The 24,342-nt window shown below is 38.3% G+C and overlaps 1 protein-coding gene across 1 annotated transcript in view; it reads left to right on the top strand.

The window, feature by feature from the left end:
- The window catches only part of psme4b (proteasome activator subunit 4b), a 187,974-nt gene that overhangs the window by 97,463 nt on the left and 66,169 nt on the right, over positions 1-24,342 (top strand). Inside the window, 14 exon segments of the mRNA XM_055149918.1 lie at positions 98-153; positions 296-394; positions 475-537; positions 5,283-5,378; positions 6,761-6,892; positions 8,256-8,465; positions 10,741-10,877; positions 13,551-13,604; positions 14,728-14,857; positions 14,943-15,024; positions 16,618-16,771; positions 18,697-18,763; positions 20,782-20,907; positions 22,691-22,843. Coding sequence (XP_055005893.1) covers positions 98-153; positions 296-394; positions 475-537; positions 5,283-5,378; positions 6,761-6,892; positions 8,256-8,465; positions 10,741-10,877; positions 13,551-13,604; positions 14,728-14,857; positions 14,943-15,024; positions 16,618-16,771; positions 18,697-18,763; positions 20,782-20,907; positions 22,691-22,843 — 1,559 coding nt within the window.

Here is a 24,342-nt window from a genome sequence, read left to right as displayed (position 1 = left end):
TTTCGTTAAACAAGTCTCACTAAACCATTTCTGAGTCACAAGCAAGCTGAACCAAACCAAGACTTACCTTTTATTTATTTTTCATTTTTCATTCCAGATCATATCTTGAAACACTCAGAGGACGACACCAAGTCACTTTTTGTCATCATTAAGGTACAGTGCTTCTACCTGCCCTATAGTATTCCTCTATTATTTATAAGGGGACTTGCCGTTACACTGTCCCCTCCACCACCTCCTACCTCCTACCTCCTCTGCAGTCTTTGACACCTCATTCTCTCTCCGTCGCCGTCTCCAGATCATCAGCGACCTCATGTTTTTCCGAGGCACTCACAAAAAGGAGTTTGATTCACGTTGGAAGAGCTTCACACTGGTCAAAAAGTCCATGGAAAACCGGGTAAGGCGGCGAACACTGATTGACCGTTTCAATCAGGCCGCTGTGATTTGAATATATTTTTTTATTTTTCGCCCCTGCAGCTTCTGGGCAGAAAGAAGCACATTCGGGCCCTGCTTATCGACCGAGTATTACTGCAACATGAGGTCAGTTTGACTAGAATAGATGGTAGTAGTTGCAGTAGTAGTTGCAGTAGTAATTGCAGTAGTAGTAGCTGTAGTAGTAGACTAATGAATTATTGATTAAAACTAGTATCAAAATTGGAGCTTTTGAGCAATTATTAATGGTTGAATACCGAATCTGACTCTCCTGAATAGTTTTAGAAGGATCCTGAACTTTAAGAACATGTACATGGCAACAAGACGAAAATTACACTTGCCACAAAGTAATTCAAAGTGCTACATTAAAATCACAATACAAACAAATAAAAAACATAAATAATAATCATAAAATTAACAAAAGTGAACAGGGAAAAGTGTGTAATAAAAAAATTTCAGTCACACAGTTAAAAAAAGACCGTTTTTATGTCCATTGTCATATTAAAACAGTTATTGAGTTTTAAGCCCTTTGGCCTAAAATCCTTAGGTTCAAAATGAAGTTTGGATCGTAGTATGGTGACAGCACTTAATAATAGTGGGGGAGTATTAGCACTTTCAGGTTTTCTTATTGACCAGTTACTACAGCAAAATGAGGGCAATCCAACTAACATTCATTGTAACTGGAATGAAGAAACAGTAGGCCTACTAGTAGTAGTAATCATTTGTAATGGTAGTGGAAGTAACAGTAGTAGTATGGTAGTATTAGTAGCAGTACAGCATTAATAATATAAGTAATGTATTTTCGGGACTATAAGTCGCTCCGGAGTATAAGTCGCACCGGCCAAAAAATGTGTAATGAAGAAGAAAAAAATATAAGTTTTAATATAATATAAATATTATATAAGCACTAATATAACATTAACATTAATATAAGCACTTTTTGGGGGAAATTTATTTCATGAAATCAGAGACGAGGAACTGACACTTCATCTTGAAAGTCAAGTTATAGTAACAACAATAGAACAGAGAACAACAGACTGTTAACGTCACATATGAACAGTTCTTCAGATAAATATAAACAATAGAACAGAACAAGTTTAACAAACTCTCCATCTCACTCCAAATCACTAAATCCATTGAATTCTTCATCCTCTGTGTCACTTCTGAGCAACTCCACCACCTCCGGAGGTAAACTGAGTGCGCTGCTTCCTCTTCTGTGTCGCTGTTGTCAGACTCAGCATCAGTTCCAGTTAGAATTATTCCGACTTTTCTGAATCCCGACAGGATGGTTTTCGGTGTCACTGAAGTCACTTAAATGTTAAATATTCAGTGTTACAGAAGTAATGGTGCGATCGACTGACATGATACAGACAGGACAGAGGCTCTTTCTGCAGGAGACATGCGCAATAGAACAAGTGACAGTGGTACAGGAGGAACAGGAGCAGCAGATACTGACACACAAGACTAGAACCTCTCGCGGCTGTCAGGGTAAAACATTTTTTATAAAAGTTGCACCAGAGTATAAGTCACGGCACCACCCAAACCATGAATAAAAGCGTGCCTTATACCGTAGCTATTGTACTAAAAGTAGAGAAAAAAAGTAGGAGCAGTAGCATTGGTGATTATGGCATCATTCACAGCTGTAGAAATTATTCAGTGGTTTTCGCAGTAGCAGTCGCATTAGTAGCTATAGAAGTAGAAGTATTGATTATGATATTAGAAGTGGTAATGTAGTTGCAGTCGTGGAAATCATGATTGTAGTTAAAGCAGTGGCTGTACTATGTAATTTCAATCTGCGTAAACTCTACAATTTTATTCAGCCTTTGTATGGCAGTGTAGATTTTCTGATTGACAAAATGCATTCAAGTCCTTTTTTTGTATTCTGCAACTTATGAACTTCTTGAACAATGACTCATATTTAGCTTTCGGCTTTAAACATAAATTTAACATCAGCTAACGTCATCAAGGGAGAGGAAAATCAGACTACTAAATGATTCTATTGAAATCAAGCCACTAGAGATGTTAAAAGGAACACTTCAGGACCCCTCTACATGAATAAACCAAGGTTAGTCACATATTTCTCTCCATACTTCTATATCACTGAAATGAGTTGAATATTTTACTTTTTAATGTTATTCTAAGTCAAACAGTGGTCTGCGCAGTGTTTGAAAAGCCACTGCGAAGACATTAATATTGTGGCCTTGAATACAGCGAGGTTTGCCTTGAGCGGTACAAGTTTTTGCTAAGAATGAACTGTGAAAGTATGAAATAATGTTATGAGGTCGTCAAAAGTATAGAAAATCTGATTCTAATCAATACTAAAACTAATATTGAAACTAGATACTCATTTGAGAAAGTTTACTTTACAAGGACAGTGCAGAAAATCACAAAAGTACAACACATTTTTATGCAATATTTTAGTTTTTACATAAGAGAGCGATATATTTTTGAGTCTAGTTTTGCTTTTATGCATTTGCTACTGCCTATAATTTAATATTTAGGGCATGTGTAGTTATACATTTTTTTATAGTACAAGAATAGTTTTTATGATCCCACTATGTCATGAATCAGATACTAATCGATACTGAAACTAATATTGAAACAAGATACTCAGGTGGGCAAATATACTGTACAAGGACACACATTTATAGCAAAATTTGAGCTTTCCAGAACAGTTTTAGTATCATTTTGAGCTTTATCAGAACTAATATAAGACCTCATGATAACTTGCTCTGGATTATAAGTCGCACCAGCCAAAACATGCACTATGAAGAAGAAAAAAACATATATAAATTGCACCAGTCTATAAGTCGCAGTTTTTTGGAGAAATGTATTTTATAAAATCAGAGACCAGGAACTGATATTTCATCTTGAAAGGCAAGTTGTAGTAATAACTATACAACAGAGAACAACAGACTGAATAGGCGTTAATAAGTTAACATAACAGTAATTAGTTATTCAGATAATTATAGCATAAACAACAGAACATAAGTTTACCAAACTCACAACCTCACTCTAAATCACTAAATCCATTGAATTCTTCATCGTTGGTGTCACTTCTGCGCAGCCTCTAGAGATAAACCATAGATCCATGAGGTAAACGAAGCACCGCTTCCTCTTTTGCATAGCTGTTGATAGACTCAGCATCTGTTCGAGTTAGAATTATTCCGGCCTTTCTGAATCCCGACAGGATGGTTTTGATTGTCACTGAAGTTCAGGCTTTGTCAATCCATTCAATGACTTCCAGGAAAGCTGCATGGTGCACCCTCCCGGTTACTGTGAAGCTGTGTTCTCCATCCTCATTTTCCACCAGTCCCTCACAAGTTTCTCGCTCACTCCAAACTTTCTTTCAACTGCTCGATTACTTTTTTGGCTGCACATTTCACTATTTGCAGCAGGACAGTGGCTCTTTCTGCAGGAGGTGTGTGCAGTAGAGCCAAGTGACAATGATACAGGAATAATAGATACTGACACACAAGCCTAGAGCGCCCTCTCGTGGCTGTAAGTGTGAACATTTTAATATATAAGTCGCACCGGAGTGTAAGTCACAGGACCACCCAAACCATGAAAAAAAATGTGACTTATAGTCCAAAAAATACGGCAACTGCTTTATGAAAATTACATTCTAGTACCCAAAAAGGAGCATTTTAATCTTCACTGTGTTGTTGAAATCTGCATCAAGTATGGAGTGAATTTCTTAGTACCGAAATAGAGTTTGAAATTTTAGTATTGTGATGACACTGTAAAGTTTTGTACGGTGTTAACAAAGCAACAGGCAGATCACTTCTTCTCAAACTGGCATTTCTGAGCAGATTTTCAGTGTTTCCCATAGATTTTGTTACTATGGTGGCACAAATTATTATTTTAATTTGTGGACTATAAATGCCACTTAATGCCTATAGTTTTAAAGTGTTTTGACCAGTTGGTTTTATAAGTTTATGATAAAACAAAGAGCAAAGCCTAATTTTGTTATGCCAACATAAAGTTCAGTTTATTTTTGACTATGGGGGATTATTTTCTCTTTTTTTTACTTATCTATATTGGGTCCGATTAAAAGCATTCTGCAATATCGAGATGAATAATAGAAGCTGATTGGACAAAAGGAGTGGAGAAAGCAGAGTAATTAAAGTGCTTTCCTTTTCTCTTTTCAGAAACGAAGTGGTTCATATTTCTGTTCAAATTTACCTGCGTTGCCGTGTGTATTTTTAGTTCGTTTGGTCTCTTCAGCAAATGCTGCTAAGTTATTGGTCAATCTCTCGAAGGTCATTTAGCTCTTCTTACAATACACACTGTGGGATTGAGTTGAACTGTGGTATAGAAAAATAAAACCCTTAAAGTTAAAAAAAAAAAAAAAAATCCATGAAGTTCTGCTACTTTCATGTAAACTTTTCAAAATTACACCGAATATCATTACTATTCTGATATATAACTGACTATATAATTCATGTTTCCTTCTAATTATAAACTGATCCAAAGTTTCTTTCCATTTAAGGTTTTTGATTTAATAGTTTAAAGGTCCATTGTGTAAATTTCAACGGAGATGTTACACAGTATGGTATTAAACTATCTTTCTATCTTCATGGAGACCAAACCAGACCAAGTTACAGGTCAGATCTGTGAGGCGTGAGGTATTTTTGAACTGTAAAACCACCTGCAATTGAATAAATAAGGTAAGGTAGAGCTGTTTAATGTCATACTGTGGAACATTCTAGGCAGAGAAGTGACATGTCAATGGAAACGAGAAGGTGACGAACCCCCAACCAAAAAGTTACATAGTGCACCTTTAAAACTCAATGTTATGATGTGTTACCATTGATTTAAACACATGAACTGTACTATTTTTGTGCTTTTAGATGAGGAAGTTGGTGGTTGAAGGTTGTGAGTACAAACTGGTCCATCAAGACCTGCTCTGTGACCTGCTGCTCCTGTCTACAAGCACTTACAGCCAAGTAAACACAGTATATCTATATCTGTATGTCTGTCTCTCTGTCTGTCTCTCTCTCTGCCTGTTTCTCTCTCTCTGTTTGTCTCTCTGTCTGTTTCTTTATCTGTCTATCTATCTCTGTTGTTTGTCTATCTCTTTGTCTCGCTGTCTCTGTCTGTCTGTCTATATGTCTGTCTCTTTGTTTATTTGTCTCTGTTTGTCTCTCTATCTATGTGTCTCTCTCTCTGTCTCTCTCTGCTTTTCTCTCTGTCTCTGTTTGTCTCTCTTTTTGTCTCTGTGTGTGTCTCTCTGTCTCTGTTTGTCTCTCTTTTTGTCTCTGTGTGTGTCTCTCTCTCTCTGTCTTTCTCTCTTGCCTCTGTTTGTCTCTCTGTCTCTCGCTGTTTGTCTCTCTCTGTTCGTCTCTCTATCTCTGTCTGTCTATATGTCAGTCTCTGTTTATGTGTCTCTGTCTGTTTGTCTCTCTCTCTCTGTGTGTGTGTGTCTCTTCTCTCTCTGCTTTTCTCTCTGTCTCTGTCTCTCTTTCTGTCTGTGTGTGTGTGTCTCTCTCTGCTTTTCTCTCTGTCTCTGTTTGTCTCTCTTTCTGTCTCTGTGTGTGTGTCTCTTTCTCTTTGTCTCTCTGTTTGTCTCTTTGTCTGTGTCTCTGTCTGTCTCTCTCTCTGTCTCTGTCTGTGTCTCTCTGCCTCTCTGTTTGTGTCTGTCTGTTTGTCTCTCTGTCTCTCTTTGTTTGGCTCTCAGTCTGTCTGTATGTCTGTCTCTCTGTATATTTGTCTCTCTCTTTGTCTCTGTTTGTCTCTCTGTCTCTGTGTGTGTTCGTCTCTCTCTGCTTTTCTCTCTCTCTCTGTTTGTCTCTCTTTCTGTCTCTGTGTGTGTGTCTCTTTCTCTGTCTGTCTCTCTGTCTTTCTCCCTGTTTTCTCTCTCTGTCTGTTCTTTCTCTCTGTTTGTCTCTCTGTCTCTCTGTTTGTCTCTCTGTCTCTGTTTGTCTCTCTGTATCTCTGTCTCTCTCTGTTTTTGTCTGTCTGTGTCTCTCTCCGTCTCTCTGTCTGTCTCCTAACTAGTGAGGATGTACAATATTGACAAAAATCCAAAACATAATCATTTTTGCAACTCCCCTGATAACCATAATCACATCATATTTTTAATGAAATAAATAACAAATAATTAATGCATTTATTTAATAACTCAGCGCGCAATAAGCTTAATATTTTCATTTTGCACAACTTAAAACTAAGAAATCAATATTATCATGACTATATATTACCTACCTGTACTCTGAACAATAAAATAAAAATACTAAGACATAATCACCATTCAAAGAAGCCCTCACCACATTCTTTGCTGAATTAACCAGAATTGATTTTTATTAGTTTCTGTTTTCTGTCCTTGTAGGTCCGCAGTCGTGCTCAGAGTGTCCTCATGACGGCTTTAGGGACCTACAGTTTTTCATACAGGGACATGATTCCAAGAGTCGTAGAACTGCTGGGCCCTGAACACATCACAGCATCACAACAGCAGCTCAAGGTACAGTATGCTTCATAAAGACACTGGGAAATCAATGCGAGATTTGGCAGTATTTGGTAGCCATTCATGAGCAGAGGTGTCAAATAACTGCAGCAATTAAGTCATTTTTATCAACAGGTAGGTGTGTTAGTTTCAGTGTAGTTTATTTTTGTCCTCCTGAGTTCCTCTTTAAAATAATCATTATGCACTAAAATGAATCATATTTACAATGTTGAGAATAAAAATGTGGTTGCATTAATACCGTATTTATCGGACTATAAGTCTCTGCGGAGTATAAGTCGCACCGGCCCAAAAATATGTAATGAAGAAGAAAAAAAGTCGCACTAGACTATAAGTTGCACTTTTTTGGGGAAATTTATTTTATAAAATCAGAGACCAGGAACCGACATTTCATCTTGAAAGACAAGTTCTAGTAATAACAATAGAACAGAGAACAACAGACTGTTAACGTCACATATGAACAGTTCTTCAGATAAACTATAACATAAACAACAGAACAGAACAAGTTTACCAAACTCTCCATCTCCCTTCAAATCATTAAATCCATTCAGTTCTTCTTCCTCGGTGTCACTTCTGAGCAACACCACGACCTCCGGAGGTAAACGGAGCGCCGCTTCCTCTTCTGCATACCTGTCGTCAGACTCAGCATCAGTTCCAGTTAGAATTATTCCGGCCTTTCTGAATCCCGACAGGATGGTTTCGGGTGTCACTGAAGTCCAGGCTTTGTCCATCCATCCAGTGACTTCCAGGAAAATTGCATGTTGCACCCTCCCCGTTACTGTGAAGCTGTGTTCTCCATCAATTACTGTTTTCGACTGAATATTTCACTACTTGCAGCAGGACATTTTCCCTTTCTGCAGGAGACATGCGCAGTAGAGTAAAGTGACAGTGGTACAGGAGTAATAGGAACAGCAGATACTGACACACAAGCCTAGAGCCTAGAGCGGCTGTCAGTCTGAAAATTTTAATCTATAAGTCACACTGGACTATAAGTCTCAGGACCATCCAAACCATGAACAAAAGTGCGACTTATAATCTGAAAAATACAGTAATCAATAATGTAAGTAAGTCTTGCTTTAAAACATGTTCACATCCTTTGTAATGTCTTTGTTAGTGTGAGCTTATATTTAACATATAATTTTTTTTTTCAATTGTGCACACTGAAAAGTTACACAATGCACCTTTAAACAAAAACTAATCTAAATGACAAAAATGTTTCAGTTGTTCCACATAATAAAACAAGGTTATTTACAAATTGCCGCCTTTGTGATACATGCACAGACCTGTGATATGAAGGTTTTGTTGTGTTTTTTTAAGACGTATCCTCCCTTGGTGGTAAATTTCGTCTTTTTCTCTTCCTCAGGGCGCCCTCTACTGTCTGCTGGGGGCACAGAGTGGCCTGTGCCTGTCCAGTGTTCGGGATTGGGATGGGATTGGTGAAGTTTGGCCGGCTTTGGTGCGCTGTGGTCTCTCTCCCACCATGACCCTGGAAAAACCCTCCGTCGGGAGACTTCTGGACGATATAGTTGATCGAGTCCACAGACAACATGAGACTATTGGAATCTTCTTTGTTGTGAGTAAAATGTGACTGCAATAGAGACGAGGCAGTGCTTTTTAAACAGGCTTTTTAGTAGAGCTTTGTATTATAAATAAGGTTTGAAACTGTTATTTAAATTATGACCTTGCCATGCCAGGGATGTCACAATATAATTTTTATTCTCATTGTTAAATAAATCATGAAGAGAAACATCACAAAAAAACAACAGAAAAATCCTTCATTTTCTTTACTTAACATTTTCTAATACGTTTCTATGTTTCGAGTATCTGAACAGCTTTATGAAATCAAACTTTCTGAATTAAGAAGTGAAGTTATTGTGACATAAACATGCTTAATTCTGCCTTTCTCAAGATTATAATTTTTTATTAGTTCTTATGATTGTATTTGGACCTCAGTAATCAGAATTATTTATCTACTGAAAGTGGATAATCCTGACAGGCCTACACCAGATGCTGTATATTATTTGCACATCATTACACAACACTGTAGTTCCCTCATTATACTCTCATTTTAGTAAAAATTAGCGTTGAGCATTTTTAATTTTGACTAGTAAATAAATCAATTTGTGTTTCTGAGTAACTGTACAGTCTCTCTACCATGATATGTGTGTATTAGCATAAAAACTGTCATAATTTCAGTTTAATCATCTTTACATTTGCATTGCAGGACAAAATTGCAAGAACCAAAGATAATAATCTGACTTCTTATATTAAAGCATGTGTGCATTGTGTAACTTTTCTGGTAGAGGATCCATCACCTGCTTGTTTCTATGGAATTTGCCACAGTATGGCCAGTATTCTGACTGGGAGAGGGGTCGCCTCTTCACAGATCTGACCTGTAACTTGGTCTGGTTTGGTCTCCGTGAATATAGAGAGGTCTAAAACCATACTGTGAAACATTCCAGACAAAGCAATAACATTTCTTTGATCATTTGACGGACCAGACCCTCCACCAGGAAAGTTACACAATGCAGCTTTAACAAAACATTTTCAATCCTCAGACAGTGCAAATGAAAGTGAGATTGTGGTCAGTACTTTAAGTCACTCCAGAGTATCAGTCACCCCAGCCCAAAAAATGCGTAATGAAGAAGGAAAAAAAACATATATAAGTCGCACAGGACTGTAAGTCGCACTTTTTGGTGAAATGTTTTTATAAAATTAGAGACCAGGAACTGACATTTCATCATGAAAGGCAAGTTATAGTAAAAACAATAGAACAGAGAACAACAGGCTGAAAAGGTGTCTGGTATTTTAATGTCACATATGAACAGTTCTTCAGATAACTATAGCATAAACAACATACCAGAATAAGTTTACCAAACTCTCCATCTCACTCCAAATCACTAAATCCATTGAATTCTTCATCCTCAGTGTCACTTCTGCGTGGCCTCCGGAGATAAACCATAGATCAAAGATGTAAACAGAGCGCCGCTTCATCTTCTGTGTGTCTGTTGTCAGACTCAGCATCAGTTCCAGTTAGAATTATTCCGGTCTTTCTGAATCCTGATAGGATGGTTTCGGTGTCACTGAAGTCCAGGCTTTGTCGATCCATTCAGTGACTTCCAGGAAAGTTGCACCCGGTTATCGTGAAGCTGTGTTCTCCATCCTCGCTTTCCGTCAGTCCCTCACAAGTTTCGTGCTCACGCCAAACTTTCTTTCTGCTGCTCGATTACCATTTTTGGCTGAATATTTCGCTACTTGCAGCAGGACAGCGGCTTTTTCTGCAGCAGACATGTTCAGTAGATTGAAGTGACAGTGGTACAGGAGTAATAGGAGCAGCAGATACTGACACACAAGCCTACGTAGAGCGCCCTCTCGTGACTGTCAGTGTGAAATTTTTAATATATAAGTCACACCGGAGTATAAGTTGCAGGACCACCCAAATCATGAAAAAAAGTGTGACTTATAGTCCGAAAAATACGGTAATAGTGAATAATTATAAAAAGCAATATAGCCTCAGAATCACAAACAAAACAAAAGGTATTATTTTACACTGCGGCATCTCTAACAATACACGTATACAGTAAATGGACTTGGAAAGTAGCCATACTGTTCTACCTGATTGGTGAACATTGAATACGACTTTGACAGTTTCAAAAGCTAACACTGTCTACATTATTACATTGCATTTATTTCTCATTGTTCTGTATTTTATTTTCCATTTTTTATTCATCCTGTTCTGACACGGCCTCAATCTGTCTGCTCAATTGCCTGGCTTTATAAGAAAAATCCAAATCACAAATTTCATCTGATGGTTTCATATCCTGTTGTGTGTTTTTCGGCGGCGGCAGGTCTCCGAGGAGTGTGTGGAAATTGCCAATCAAATTGCTCAGACCCGAAACCCGGCTCCTGCTTTTGACGTTCCCACAGTGGAAGAGCTGAAGGAGGGGCTGCAGCGCCAACGGATCAGGAACATCGTCAACTCCAGGTAAAACCAAAGAGAAGATTTGTCATTTCGATATCGTACTATTAAAGGTGTACTGTGCAGCTTTTCAGTACAACTTTAGAATAATTACACCTTTTTTTGCTTAGTCTGTATTGATAAGTTTTAGTTTATAATGACTGCACCTTAATTAGTCTTAATAAAATGTTAAAATTTTCTCCTGGTGTGGGGTTCGCTGCATGTTTGTCTTCATGGCGATGTTATTACTTTGCCTGGAATGTGTAACAGTATGGTGTTAAAATTATATATCTGGCTTTTATTTCATTAATGAGAACAGAAGGAAAGTAGATTGAACTGAATGAAATAACGCTGGAATCTAATCTCTTATGTCAACACCTTTTCTTTCTTTTTTTTTTGTTGTTGTCTCCTCTAACTTCTGTAGCCACAGCTGCCCTGGGATAAACGATAAACAGAATAATATCATGATTTAGGTTAGGTTGCTTTATTCGTACTAGTAGGTAAATTTGTTACGCAGGTTTGAGAGGCAGGTCCCAGAATTCACATTTCACTCATCCACATCATCATCAATAAACACTTATAAAACACAGTTACAAAATAAAGTGCTCCAGTGCTCCAGAGAATGGTTTGTTCCATCAACAGTTAGTTAAATTCATTCATCACGCTTGACTAAAATCACAATAAATACTAAATATGTAAAAAACACACAATTTTTCCAAGGCAAATGTACTAAAATTGATAGATAAATAGATTACAATTTATTCATAAATATGATAACAGCTGGAATAAAGCTCCTTGGGACTAAAAGCTTAAATGATTTTCTTAGAACCAGATCACAATTTTTATTTTGGCACAATTCATGATTTCTTAGTATCTTTTACAGCCTTTTATTACAGTCATAACTAAAGCCATCAGCTGTTTCTGAAAGTACGCTTCACTGTGATTGGTTAGATCCATCTGTCACTCACTCAGAACATGACACATCTGCATCTATATAGCTGCATTAAACAAAACAAAAAAAAAAACAGGAGATCACAGTCAGGGATCTCACAGTTACAGAAATCCTAGAAAAGTCATGGTAATTGAAAATGCCATTTTCCAGGCCTCGAAAAGTCATTGGATTTTGTAAATTCAATCAAAGTTTTGCAGAAGTCATGGAATTTTTGTTTCTCTTTCACACAACTACAGCGTTCTGTTAAATTTTCATTAGGCTATTATGGTTATTTCCAAACGTCTGCGCCTTTTGTTTAAAAGAGACGACAATAAATGCACTGACAGTATTTTGAATGTTAAAAAACTATACCACCAAACATAAGGTGAGGGAAAAGGGTTAATATTTCATGTTTAACCCTAAAACAGTGTAGCCACGTGGTCTTAAAAGTCTTAAAAAAGTCTTACATTTCATGTTCCTAAATTAAGGCCTTAAAAAGTCTTAAATTATGTTGTCCAAGTCTTATTTTTTTTCTTAAATTTCATTTAGCCTATTTTTCTGGGCTGCAGTGCAATGTTAAATGGAGGAAATAAAAACAACAACAACAAAACGTCTAATTTGGAGTATGCACAAACAATAACAACAATCGGTTTGTGACTCCAGCGGCAATGAGTAAACAATCAATACAGTGGAGGAAGACGCTGGATGGATCATGGGGAAGTGCAGGTTTAATCCACAGTGGCTCTTAGATTCTAGATATTGTACCATAGTTGGTTGGTCATTATTAGAATTGGATCTGGTGTTTTTCGCCCACGTAATGGGTGCGATGTTGGTCTTAATTTTCATTTAAGTGGTCTTAAAATGGTCTTTTAAAAAGTCTTAAATTTGGGATAGTCAAACCTGGGGATACCCTGTAGTAGGCAGTAGGCAGTAATCAGTAGTAATAGTCAGTAGAAATCAGTGGTAGTAGTAGTAGTAATGGTAGTAATAGTAGTTGTAATAGTAGTAATAGTAATAGTGGTAGCAATAGAAGTAGTCAGTCAGTAGTAGTAGCCAGCAGTAGTAGTAGTAGTAGTAATGGTAGTCAGTAGTAGTAGTAGTGGAAGTGGGGGTAGTCAGTAGGAATAGGAGGAAGTAGTAGTAGTTAGTAGTCAGTAATCAGTAGTAATAGTCAGTAGTAGTTGTGATGGTGGTGGTGGTGGGTAGTAGTAGTAGTCAGCAGTAGTAGTGGTAGTAGTAGTAATGGTTGCAATAGTAATAGGGGTAGTGGTAGTCAGTAGTAGAAGTAGTGATAGTAGTAAGTAGTAGTAGCCAGCAGTTGTTGTAGTAGTTGAAGTGAATTTTACACATGTAGGTGAGGTAAAGTCATGGAAAATTCACTTTACGTTGTGAAAAAGTAGTGCAAAAGTTTAGAAATTTTGTCAGTGAAAAACAGTGGGAACCCTGAACAATCTATTTTTACCTCTACCATCGTAACACGGGTGAGATCACAATTTAGTTTTTAATTAACACACACAAAAACACTTGAACTGACTGACAGTTTGATTAAAGTTCATTCAAGTCTAAGCCCTGTGTCTCCTCAGTTGAATGCAAAACTAATTTTCTGAATGCAAAACAAATGTACATAAATCTGAATGAGCAAACTCAAACTAATCCTGGTTTTGTCCTTTGACTCCCCTAAGGTCACTCACATAGGTTCATAGATTAAAAAAAAGTGATTGTACAATATTAGATCCACGTTTAATTAAATTGTTTTCTCTGTCACACAGGAAGTACGAAAAGCTGGTGAATGACCTTTTGGATTGCCTTGAAGACCGAGATCTGTGAGTATTTATGTAATGTTCGGCCATCAATGCAAAGTGGCGAGAGTCTTTTAAGGTTAGGCCTATTGGACATAAAGCGGCTCTATTGAGTTTCACTATGCTATTATATGGCTCATTTACAACATGGGGAGTAGGCATTAACTTTCCTGGCCAAAGTCGCATAAACCTTGAAGCCCCTTTAAGAAGAAGTTGGACTCTTTTCACCAAATTCACCTTGAGGGTCTGGTTTACAATGCTATAAAATGTAAACTAAGAAGATCTGTGTATCTCTGTAGCTTGACAGAGATAAGAAATGTTTCAAGATTTTAAATGAGATTTTATTCACGCATAAGTGGGGCTGGGTATCATTTAGAAGTTGCCAATACGATACATACCTCGATACACAATCCACGATACAATACATATCTCGATACAGTGAGCAAGGGCTGTCGCAATAACCACAAAAAAGAGTCGCCGCAGTATTAAGAGACCCACCGCGGTACATGCTGGGCCACCGACTCAGAGTCCTGCATGGGTTCATTTTTAGAGACTCACACCCGCCCGGACCCATTAACATTCCACCCGTTACTGCCCGTGCCGCGATAACCCAAAACTAACCCAGGACTAATGTGCGCCCGCGTAGACCGTCGGGCGACCGCAGGCGAAAGGACAGGTGACTCGCGCTTCGAAGACACCCTGCTCAGGGTTCTCTCTCTCTTAAGTCCCTGTACCCGACCTGGTGCAGGACTCTGACCCGAGCTGCCAGAGTGAGAGCTGGAGAGGTACAGCGGTACTTGTTCCAAAGTTACCAAAGTTATTCCAAAGTTCCCACGCTACATACGCTATATCTGCGCGACAACCAAGGTACATAAGCATCTGCACAACAAGCGCATCATCTGAGAGAGTTTTCAGTGCCTGGAAATACTGTAACTCCAGGGGATGTGGGGTGGGGGAGGGGGGTGTTGAGCCACTATACCATATCGCAGGAGAAATTCTCTAACCCCTAACCAAAAAGTTACACAGTGCACCTTTAAATCCATTTGGTATATTATAAGATCTTTAAATTGAATATCTAGATGACTTCTTATGTGACAAACCTATTATTTCACCATTAAAAATATATGTTGTTGTTTTCTTTTACTAGTCCTTGGAAGTTTGAGCACATGTGCGCAGACCTTCTCTCACTCCTCCTTCGGGACGACCACCCTCTGCCCCCCGACGCGGTGCTCTACTTCACCCAGGGCCTTGTACATGACTCCATCAGCATAAGAAAGGTCTGTGTATCTCTTTGTATTTGTGTATTTTTGTGCTTGAGTGGTTTTCTCTATTTACTTGTATCTTATCTCCTCCCTGTGATAGGTTGCCATATTGGCTGTGGCTGGGATCCTTAAACAGCAGAAGCGGCCCAGACTGAAAATAACAGTGAAGCCTTCAGATATAAGTGAGTGCAATTCTGAAGGCATGTGTCTGTGGTATACTTTCATGTATAAGTACTTTTATATTTCCTGAAATATACTGTAATTATAGGTAAGGTCAGGCCAGTGCTGTTATCTCGATGTATTATGCTTTAAGGTATATGTATAAGTTTTAGAACACCATAATTTTTCCAGTTCTTTATTGCAATTCAAGTCGTGCAAGCTTGAAATGGTACAAAGGTAAGAATTGAATATCCAGAGGTTAAAAAAAAAAAGATAAAAGATACAAAGCACAAGTCCAAGCTCTGCCAAAACTACCTCATTAAAAAAAAAAACAAGATGGTAAAGCTTGAAAACATGGAGTGTCCAGCACAGACTTAAACCCCATCGAGCTGCTTTGGGATGAACTGGACAGAAGAGTGAAAGCCAAGAAACCTACAACTACCATAGCCTGATTCATCAGCCGCACCTCGCAGCATTAGGATTCATTTGCTCGACGGTAGACGGGTACTTTTTTCATTTAACCAATCTCTGCTATTTGGTCGTGACGTATGAAATGCTCCACTAACGGGACTAACTGGGATATTAAGCTTTTCTCAAATCCCGTAGGAAGAAGGGCAATAACGTCTTTCCCTTTGATAAAATTCTTCCCCTTGATAAAACATTCTCTTTGTTCCGGGTTTAAATCCTCGATCTCGGTAAAAGTTGCCAACACAGAATGTATGCCTTCATCTACATCCATCTCGACCGCTTTGTTTACTGTTGTGCTGTACCACAAAAAGGGACCCAGACATGGCTTCACAGCTCTTCACTGATTGGCCTCTGTGCGCACTACAACTTCCAGGGTTCTTGCAAGTGTATTTTCAATTCCTGACCTAGTTGCTGGAGAGAAATGAAACTGAGCAGAGGCACAAGGTGGCACCAGCCTGACACATTTATGGGAACCTCTGCAACAGACTTGGGAAGAACTTTCTGAAGAATATTTGATTTTTATTGTAAAAAGAACGAGCCACGATTGTGTTCAGCTGTTATATCTGCCAACGGTGGACACTTTCATGAATCAAAAGTTTAGAATTTAGACATTTTGACATTTTGGTCAATAGTAAACAGTAAAAAACTGGAAAAAGTGTGTTGTTCTAAAACTTTTGACTGGTAGTGTAAATGTAACTTGTTTTTGCTTTGTCTAAATGTTTCACAGTTTGGCCTTAGACTTGTTCTATTTTGCATTAATTGTATCTCAGTTGCTTGTCTCAGTGGAGATAGAGAGATAAGTTTAATACTGTGGAACATTAAATGAAAAGTAAGCAATAACATCTCCATGAAAAAAGCACATGGCGCACTCTCCACCAGGAAAGTTAGAAAGTGCACCTTTTAAACCTTGATACTAAAATTATTGTGTCATAACAGGCCTATGTTCCATGAAAAACACATTCTGAACTAGGGCTGGACAATATGCAGATAAAAATGAAATCGTAATCTCGTAAAATCTTGTAATTTTCTTGTATTGTGTCTCACCATTTCTCTATTTAATGCAGACAGAAACACTTTATCCCATCCACTTCTCTGCTTATTTCTGTACATAAATTCCTGCTCCTAATGAGTAGTTTGTGTGTGCACAGGTGGTGTAGAGGACCCGGAGGGCGTGTGTGTGGGGGACAGAGAGTCAAACCGCTGGCTGCAGTACGACAGCTCCAACCTCCCTCTGACTGAGAAGCAATGGGACACTCAGCCCTATGTGGAGAAGACACATCTGGGATACTACTCCTGGCCCAGGTAACGCCACAACACTGTGTACCTGAGTGACGCCGCATTTATACTTAACGCAGAGCAGATTTTGGCATGTATTTTGAGTGAGTAACAAGCAGACAACTATCATGTATTATGGTGTGCTGTGCTGTTTATCTGACCAATGCAGCGAATGTTCACGTGGGTTCATGCAATAACGCTTATCTTTAACAATTATCTGATAAACTGAGAATAGATACAGAACATCCACACTAAAAATAAACGTGGTCCAGATGTGTCTGTATGATATTTTATAGTTTTTCCAACTGTAGATGTAGGCGATAGAATCAGTAGTAGCAGCATATCTCTATCCTGTTTGAAGGGTTAAAGTTGCACGATGTAAAATTGCAGGAAGAAGGTCTGTCACCTGTTGTTGCTTTGCCTGGAATGTTCCACAGTGAGTGCGAATACATGCACATCAGTATCCCGGTTACTATCGGAATATACCAGCTACAGTATCATCCCGGTCTCTCATAACTGGGATTCTGAAACCAGTATACTGTGTACACATGCACCATGACTAAACCGAGATGCTCAAAAACCCAATCATAACCGGGATACTGTTGTGCATGTATACACACTGAGTATAGCATTATATTTACAAAGATGTGAGTCTAGTTATGGATTCATATGGACATGACTGACAGGTGAATTAGCCATTCTCTGTATTAAAAAAATACAGAGAGAGAGATATCATTCTGGGCCTGTCAGGCTTTACCTATCTCCATGGAGACACGAAGTTCACAGTAAGAAATGACGTTTTGACAAGCAGGTGGTGGACCCCCCAACCAAACTGACTATTGTAAATAATGTACTATTCTTAGATAGATTGTATATGTAAATGGACACAACTAGGGCTGGGTATCATTAAGAAGCTGCCGATACGATACATATCTCGATACAGTGCACTTTCAATTCAATACGATATATTTCAAATTGATTCAGTATGGTTCAATTAAAAAAAATAATGGCTAAATCATGGCTGTGATACTAAAAGTCTTTGTTAAACCACGTCTTGTGCAGAGTTCATATAAAACACACCCATTTTAATCATCAAAACTGAAAATTTGTTGCATAAAAGAGTTTCCTTCCACTAAACAAGCAATAAAACTGTAGTAATTTAGTAAAATATACCAAAAACATACTCTTGGCGATATATTGATACAGCGGCCCTTGTTATCAATACTGTGTCATCACATTAAACGATACGATAAATCGATATTTCAATATTTTTGCACACCCCTAGACACAACATTTTATAATGGGGAAAAAAAAAACTCACCTTGTCATTTAGCTTTTCATTTTGGTCTTAAAATGTCCGTATTAACCTGCTCTATATGATCCTGGTGTTTTTAATTTACTATCTTGTAAATAAATTCCTATTCCTATGATAGAACTTGGGTAAGTCCACTTTTTTATACAGTCTGTGATACTAACACACCTTGTACCTTAATGAAATCTTACTCCAAACTATTGTATTAACATTATTTGCCCTATAGCACCACGTGTTCTATCACATCTGCACCACATGTTTTATAGCATGTCTACCCTAAAATCTTACTCCAAACCGTTAACATTGGCCTATACAAACACATCTGGCCCACATACCCTTTGTGTTCTTTTGACTGATCCCATTGGTTATATAAATGGCACGATGTTGCTTTGCTCGTACAGTGGGCCTGGCCTAGATAAGGTTGACTGAACGACTTCCTGTCTGCCCTAAATAAAAGAATTGATGTATGGGCGCGGTGCTGCTTGAATCTTGGCACAGTCTTGACGGGGACCTGCTGACTAACTGACTTTTTAATCACGCATTTATCCTTGCTACTTATTTGAAGGCAGCGTGTGTGTGTGTGTATTCTGTTATCTATAAATCACGCTACTTTCTCCTCTTTGTCTCCCGCTCCACACAGAGAAATGATGATCTATGCAGGTTGTGAAAAGGCAAAAGAAGACCTGTCCTATGACGAGATGAGTGAGGTACGGGCCCGTATCAGCAGAGGTGTAAAGAGTACATCAGTTACTAAGTAGAGGTCAGAGGTTTATCAAACAAATGTCATTAAATAAACAGTACAGAAATTATAGTTTAGGATATATGCAAAATTGTGTCTAATATATAGGGATGGGACAAGATCTCGTGGGACAAAATTGCTTCAAGATTGTAAACACATGAGAAAAATTATCTCGTGAGGTTTCTTTTCCATGTTTCTTTTACATTTGGATTGGATCAGGGGTGTTGTGGGTGTGGTACGCGGGAGTATGCCGTCCACCCACTTCTCCCGACGTGAAATATAAAAAAAATAACAAATATAAAATACCTACAACTTAAATGTCAAACCGGAGCTACTGGAAATGGTAAAACATGACTAAATCAGCCAGGACTAAACCAGGACTGAACCGGGACTAAACCAGCCGGGACTAAGCCGGGACTAAACCAACCGGGACTAAACCAGGACTGAACCGGGACTAAACCAGCCGGGACTAAACCAGCCGGACTAAACCAGCCGGGACTAAACCAGCCGGGACTAAACCAGGACTGAACCGGGACTAAACCAGCCGGGACTAAACCAGCCGGGACTAACCAGCCGGGACTAAACCAGGACTGAACCGGGACTAAACCAGCCGGGACTAAACCAGCCGGGACTGAACCAGGAGAAACCAGCCAGGACTAAATCAGGAGTAAACCAGGACTCAATAAGCCAGGACTAAACCAGGACTGAACCAGGACTGAACCAGGAGAAACCAGCCAGGACTAAATCAGGAGTAAACCAGGACTCAATAAGCCAGGACTAAACCAGGACTGAACCAGGACTGAACCAGGAGAAACCAGCCAGGACTAAATCAGGAGTAAACTAACCAGGACTAAAATAGCTAGGACTAAACCAGCCAGGATTAAACCAGGAGAAACCAGCCAGGACTAATCCAGGAGTAAACCAGGACTCAGCCAGCCAGGACTAAACCAGGACTGAACCAGGACTGAACCAGGACTGAGTGTCGGGACGGGCCGGGAAGTGCATCTTCATAGACTGTCGGGTGACCACAGGTGTAAGGATCGGCACAGAGCTCCGCACCCCACAGGGCTAAGCCTAGCAGCTGTCCCCCGATCGAGCTTTGCTGACGCCCTGTTCCACGGGCTTGAGGTTCTCTCTCTCAAGTCCAAGATTAATCCTGGTTCAGACCTGGTTTAGTCCTGGTTTAGACCTGGTTTAGTCCTGGTTCAGTCCTGATTCAGTCCTGGTTTAGTCATCACATCAACAATGTCACAAATCACGTACCCCCACTTAAAAAATCCCCACCTCACCACTGGACTGGATAAAAAATGAAGTACTGGCGAGTTACATTTCTCAAAATCAAAAAACATTTCTGTAAAGTAAATCAAAAATGGTGAGGCAAAAATTGGGAACTGGATCGCACAATTTATTTGGTATAAAGAACGTCAAAATCTCATCTTGTCTCATTCTTGCAGATCTAGTCTCCTGTCATTTTTATGCAAATTTCATCTCATCCCACCCCAACTGATATACTGTTTTCTTGCTCAAACGTTATTACATTTACTAAACCCGCAAATGTAATAACGTTTAGTCAAAGAGCTGAAATGTGTAAGATAAATGAACAAAATTAGCTGATTTTCATTCAATCAGGTGTCGTCTGGGGCACAGGTTTTGGCCCAAGTTCCCAAATTGAATGCAGCATAAATTACACAAAAAAACATTAGACTTGAAAAATAAATGATTGGAAGATTAGACGCTGTGTAACTTTTCTGGTGGAGGGTCCGTCGGATGCTTTTCTCATGGACATGTCGTTGTTTTGTGGTATTTTTGAGCTATAAAACCACCTGTAATTGAATAAATGTAAGCTTGATCTGTTTAATGTCATTCTGTGAAACTTTCCGAGAACAGCATTGACGTAACCCCAACCTTTAAATATTATAAAAATAGTCTTTGCCGTCTAATTGTTTCTGTGTTTCATTTCTTTGTTTCGTGCTTTTGTTCTCTCAGGGTGAAAAGATAATTTACGAGTACTTCACAGACTCCGAGTTCATTGACCAGCTGATCGAGTTTCTTTCACTGGAGGAACGCAAAGGCAAAGACAGCTTCAACCCACGCCGCTTCTGTCTCTTCAAGGTGCTTCTCAAAATCTCATTCATTTTACAGAATCGCAGTATTTCTTTGGGCTCAGTTGTTTTTTTTTTACCGACAGACGTCATCCAGGAACGTCAGCTCAGATATTTCATGGTTATTGTGCCAGTTGGAGTCATAACTGTTTTTCTTTGACTTTTCACAAACTTTTACATCAAGAGACTGTTATCAAGGGGTGTAAGGATCAAATTCTGGGCCCTGGGTACAACTAATTTTGGTGGACCCACAGTACAATTTGTCTAATGAAAAATGTATATTAGAAGTCCCTCTTTGCACTGGGCTCTTGTTAAACGGTACACTTTTACCCCCAGTCTTACGCCCCTAAATCTAAGAACAGAAAACTCAAAATTACGTATAATCTGTGATGGGCGATATATCGGTTTCAGTTTCGGTATTTTACAAAAGTGAAAAGTTAATTTGAGATGTTTACTTCAACTTCAGATAAATCTGTACTCCTTACTATGGATTTTAAAAGCTAAATCTCATTTATCAGCGACAGCAGCAGACCAAAGATCAGATATCGTTATCGGCTCAATAAATCAATCGAACCATTTCTAATATAATCTGCTTTAATAGTTTTTACTGGGGCAATTAATGCATGTTTCCCTTGGAGTTTACATTTGTTTACATTAGCTACTGCAATCAATATGGAGGAAAGTGCCAAAAAACAAAACAAAAAATAAAACTTGACAACAATAACAATAATCATTTCGTTTATGTTATTAGGTGCTTTTTTCAGACCAAGAGTTTGTTTTCATACCTGACAGTTTCGACTGCTCACTAGTGATCTTCCTCAGAGTGGTCATGTGATGTTGCTGTGATGTGTCCGGTTAGCTGATTTATACAGGTTTTGGCGCTGTCTTCCTACCGGTGGAGGCAGGACGACAGCGCCATCTGCAGTTCGACTTCCTCAGGACAGTATCCCAGGTGTGTGAGAGTAAAAAGGCTCCCTCGTCCCGGTTTATAGTCACGTGGGCACTCTGAGGAAGTCCGCTAGTGAGCAGTCAAATCTGTCAGGTATGAAAACAAACTCTTGGTCTGAAAAAAGAAACTAATGTCATAAATTTATTACCAAATGAACCTCAATGGACTAATAATCATTTCTTGTTTTGCAGTGTTTTCGCAGCAAAGTATGACAACAGTAGCAGTTCAACAGCCATGCCAAAAAAAAACTGTATATTCAAGCAGTTGTAAAATTAAAAAATACTTATTTCAAACCTGTACATATAATTCACAAAACAACAGTAAGACACATAAGTGAGAATAAAATAAAAAATATTGTTCAGTCTGGTACTACATATTAGTGAAATTACTATAATCAGAATTAGAAATCTGTTTTGCAATATGACAAAAAAATTTTCATGCTTTTGTTTTCCTTTGTAATTTCTTTTCCATTGTAATTTCCAAGTCAGTTTTATTTTGCCTTATTTAAAAAGGAAAAACATACCGTTCAGTATTAGTTTCCTAAACATAAACAAGATGGACTTTTAATGTTTGCCATTTACCAACAGAACAGTCCAATTCTGTCTCACTGTGCTCCCAGCCACATTCTTTTACTCAGAGGATTGGCTGTAATCCTCTTGATTAAAAAGACCCCATCTGGTCAAAGAATTAGAAATCACTAAAGCTCGATTAAAATTAAATTAATTTACAATATTTGGTCTTGATGCTTTTTTATTGTAGCGTATTGGCTCGACAGTTCTTTGCAGTTACAATAGTATACGCACCTCTTCTTTACGACCACTATTTTTATTTCTCTGACGGACAGGGCCTGTTCCGTAACTATGGCGACACCTTCCTCCCGTTGCTATGGCCACACCTGGAGAGTCTTTCGGCCGACCCCCACGAGAGCTCGCAGCGCTGTGTGTGCGAGATCACGGCAGGGCTCATCCGAGGAAGCAAACTCTGGAGCTTCAGCAAGGTACCTCCACTCACCACCAGGGCGGCGACTGTTAAAACATATGTCCGATATAGGCACAAAAACATTAACATACATTTTTATTAAGTACGGGTTTGTCTTATTGAAGCTATATATCCAACTTCTAGCAACACAGCATTTTATTCTAGTTCTGTAAACCAGTTATATTATTGGTGCTTTATTAATACAAAAAGATATTCCCAGTATGGAGTGTAAAAACAGTTTTTATTTTAAGTTTCGTTAACTTTACCTAAATGTGCCCCCAGATGCAAGGTAAATATGGTCAAATCAAATATAGTTTTACTTACTCATACTTACAATACATACAAATACATTGGATATTATCGTCTCGGTATGAACCTCATGGTCCGATATTTATTGCGATATCGTGGGAAAGATCACGATTTGGTGCAGAGGCTCACGATTAGGGATGTAACAATATCTAATCATACAACAATAACAATAATAATAGCCTTGACTAGACTTAACCAAAGAACTAAGACTTAAAAGTGTTATTTCTTCTTGTAGTTTACACTGAAATAGAGCAAAGGATCATGGTCTATGTAGTTCCCTCTGTATTTTTTTAGCTATTGCTGCACCATAACTCTTAATTTAAGCAAAGAGACTTGTAATTCGATGCATTGTGATGGTCCACGATATTATTGTGAGAACTCTGACAATACAATATCACAATATTTGACATGATGTACCGTTTTTTGGTTCTTAAGAGACTTCCTGATAGAATAATTGTCTTATCTGGCTGAAACCCCAGTGCCGGGAGCCGATTATTAATCAGTACAAATGTAATGATATCCAAATCTCTGGGTACGATATTTTCATGATATACATCTCACGGTTCGATATTTATTGCAATATTTTTTAGAGGCTAATATAATTGTACTTTTCTGCTTTTAAAATACCTTGACAAGATTTTGGTGCAAATCATTACTGTCATGATCCCAAAAATTCAAGCAAAAAAACAATTTCTTCATGTTGTCTGCGCTGAAATGAATCATGGGATATGTAGTTTCCTATGTTTATAAGTTTTTGCTACTGTAAAACCATACATTTATGCAAAGAAACTTGTAATTCGATATATTGTGACAGTCCATGATATTATTGTGAGACTTTTACAATACAATATCATGGTATTTCGGTAATTGTTACATCCCTAATAATCAGTGCTAGTGAATCAGTCAGTGAATTCTGCTCACTATAATAACACAAGCTTTAATAAAATGAGATTAGTTGTATCTTGTTATAAAAACTTGTTGTAAAATCAGCTAGCCTTTTCTCTTAATACAGACATTCTTTTAATTAGTAGTATGTTATCTAGAATTTTTTTAATATTTTTTGTGACTTCAGTGATCAGTCTGTGGGTGTGGGTGTTTAGTTTTTTTTTATTTAATTTTTTTGCAAGCCTTAGACAAAGCCTATTCAAAATAACCTGCTTTCCCCATCTTCAAACTCTCAATTCCAATATATTTTTGAAGCTATAACCT

Source organism: Boleophthalmus pectinirostris, unplaced genomic scaffold (genome assembly GCF_026225935.1).
Source record: "Boleophthalmus pectinirostris isolate CB_2022bp ecotype Guang Dong unplaced genomic scaffold, ASM2622593v1 HiC_scaffold_14, whole genome shotgun sequence".
NCBI lineage: Eukaryota > Metazoa > Chordata > Actinopteri > Gobiiformes > Gobiidae > Boleophthalmus > Boleophthalmus pectinirostris.
Note: the sequence above shows the minus strand (reverse complement) of the source record. Positions and strands in the feature narration are given on the sequence as shown.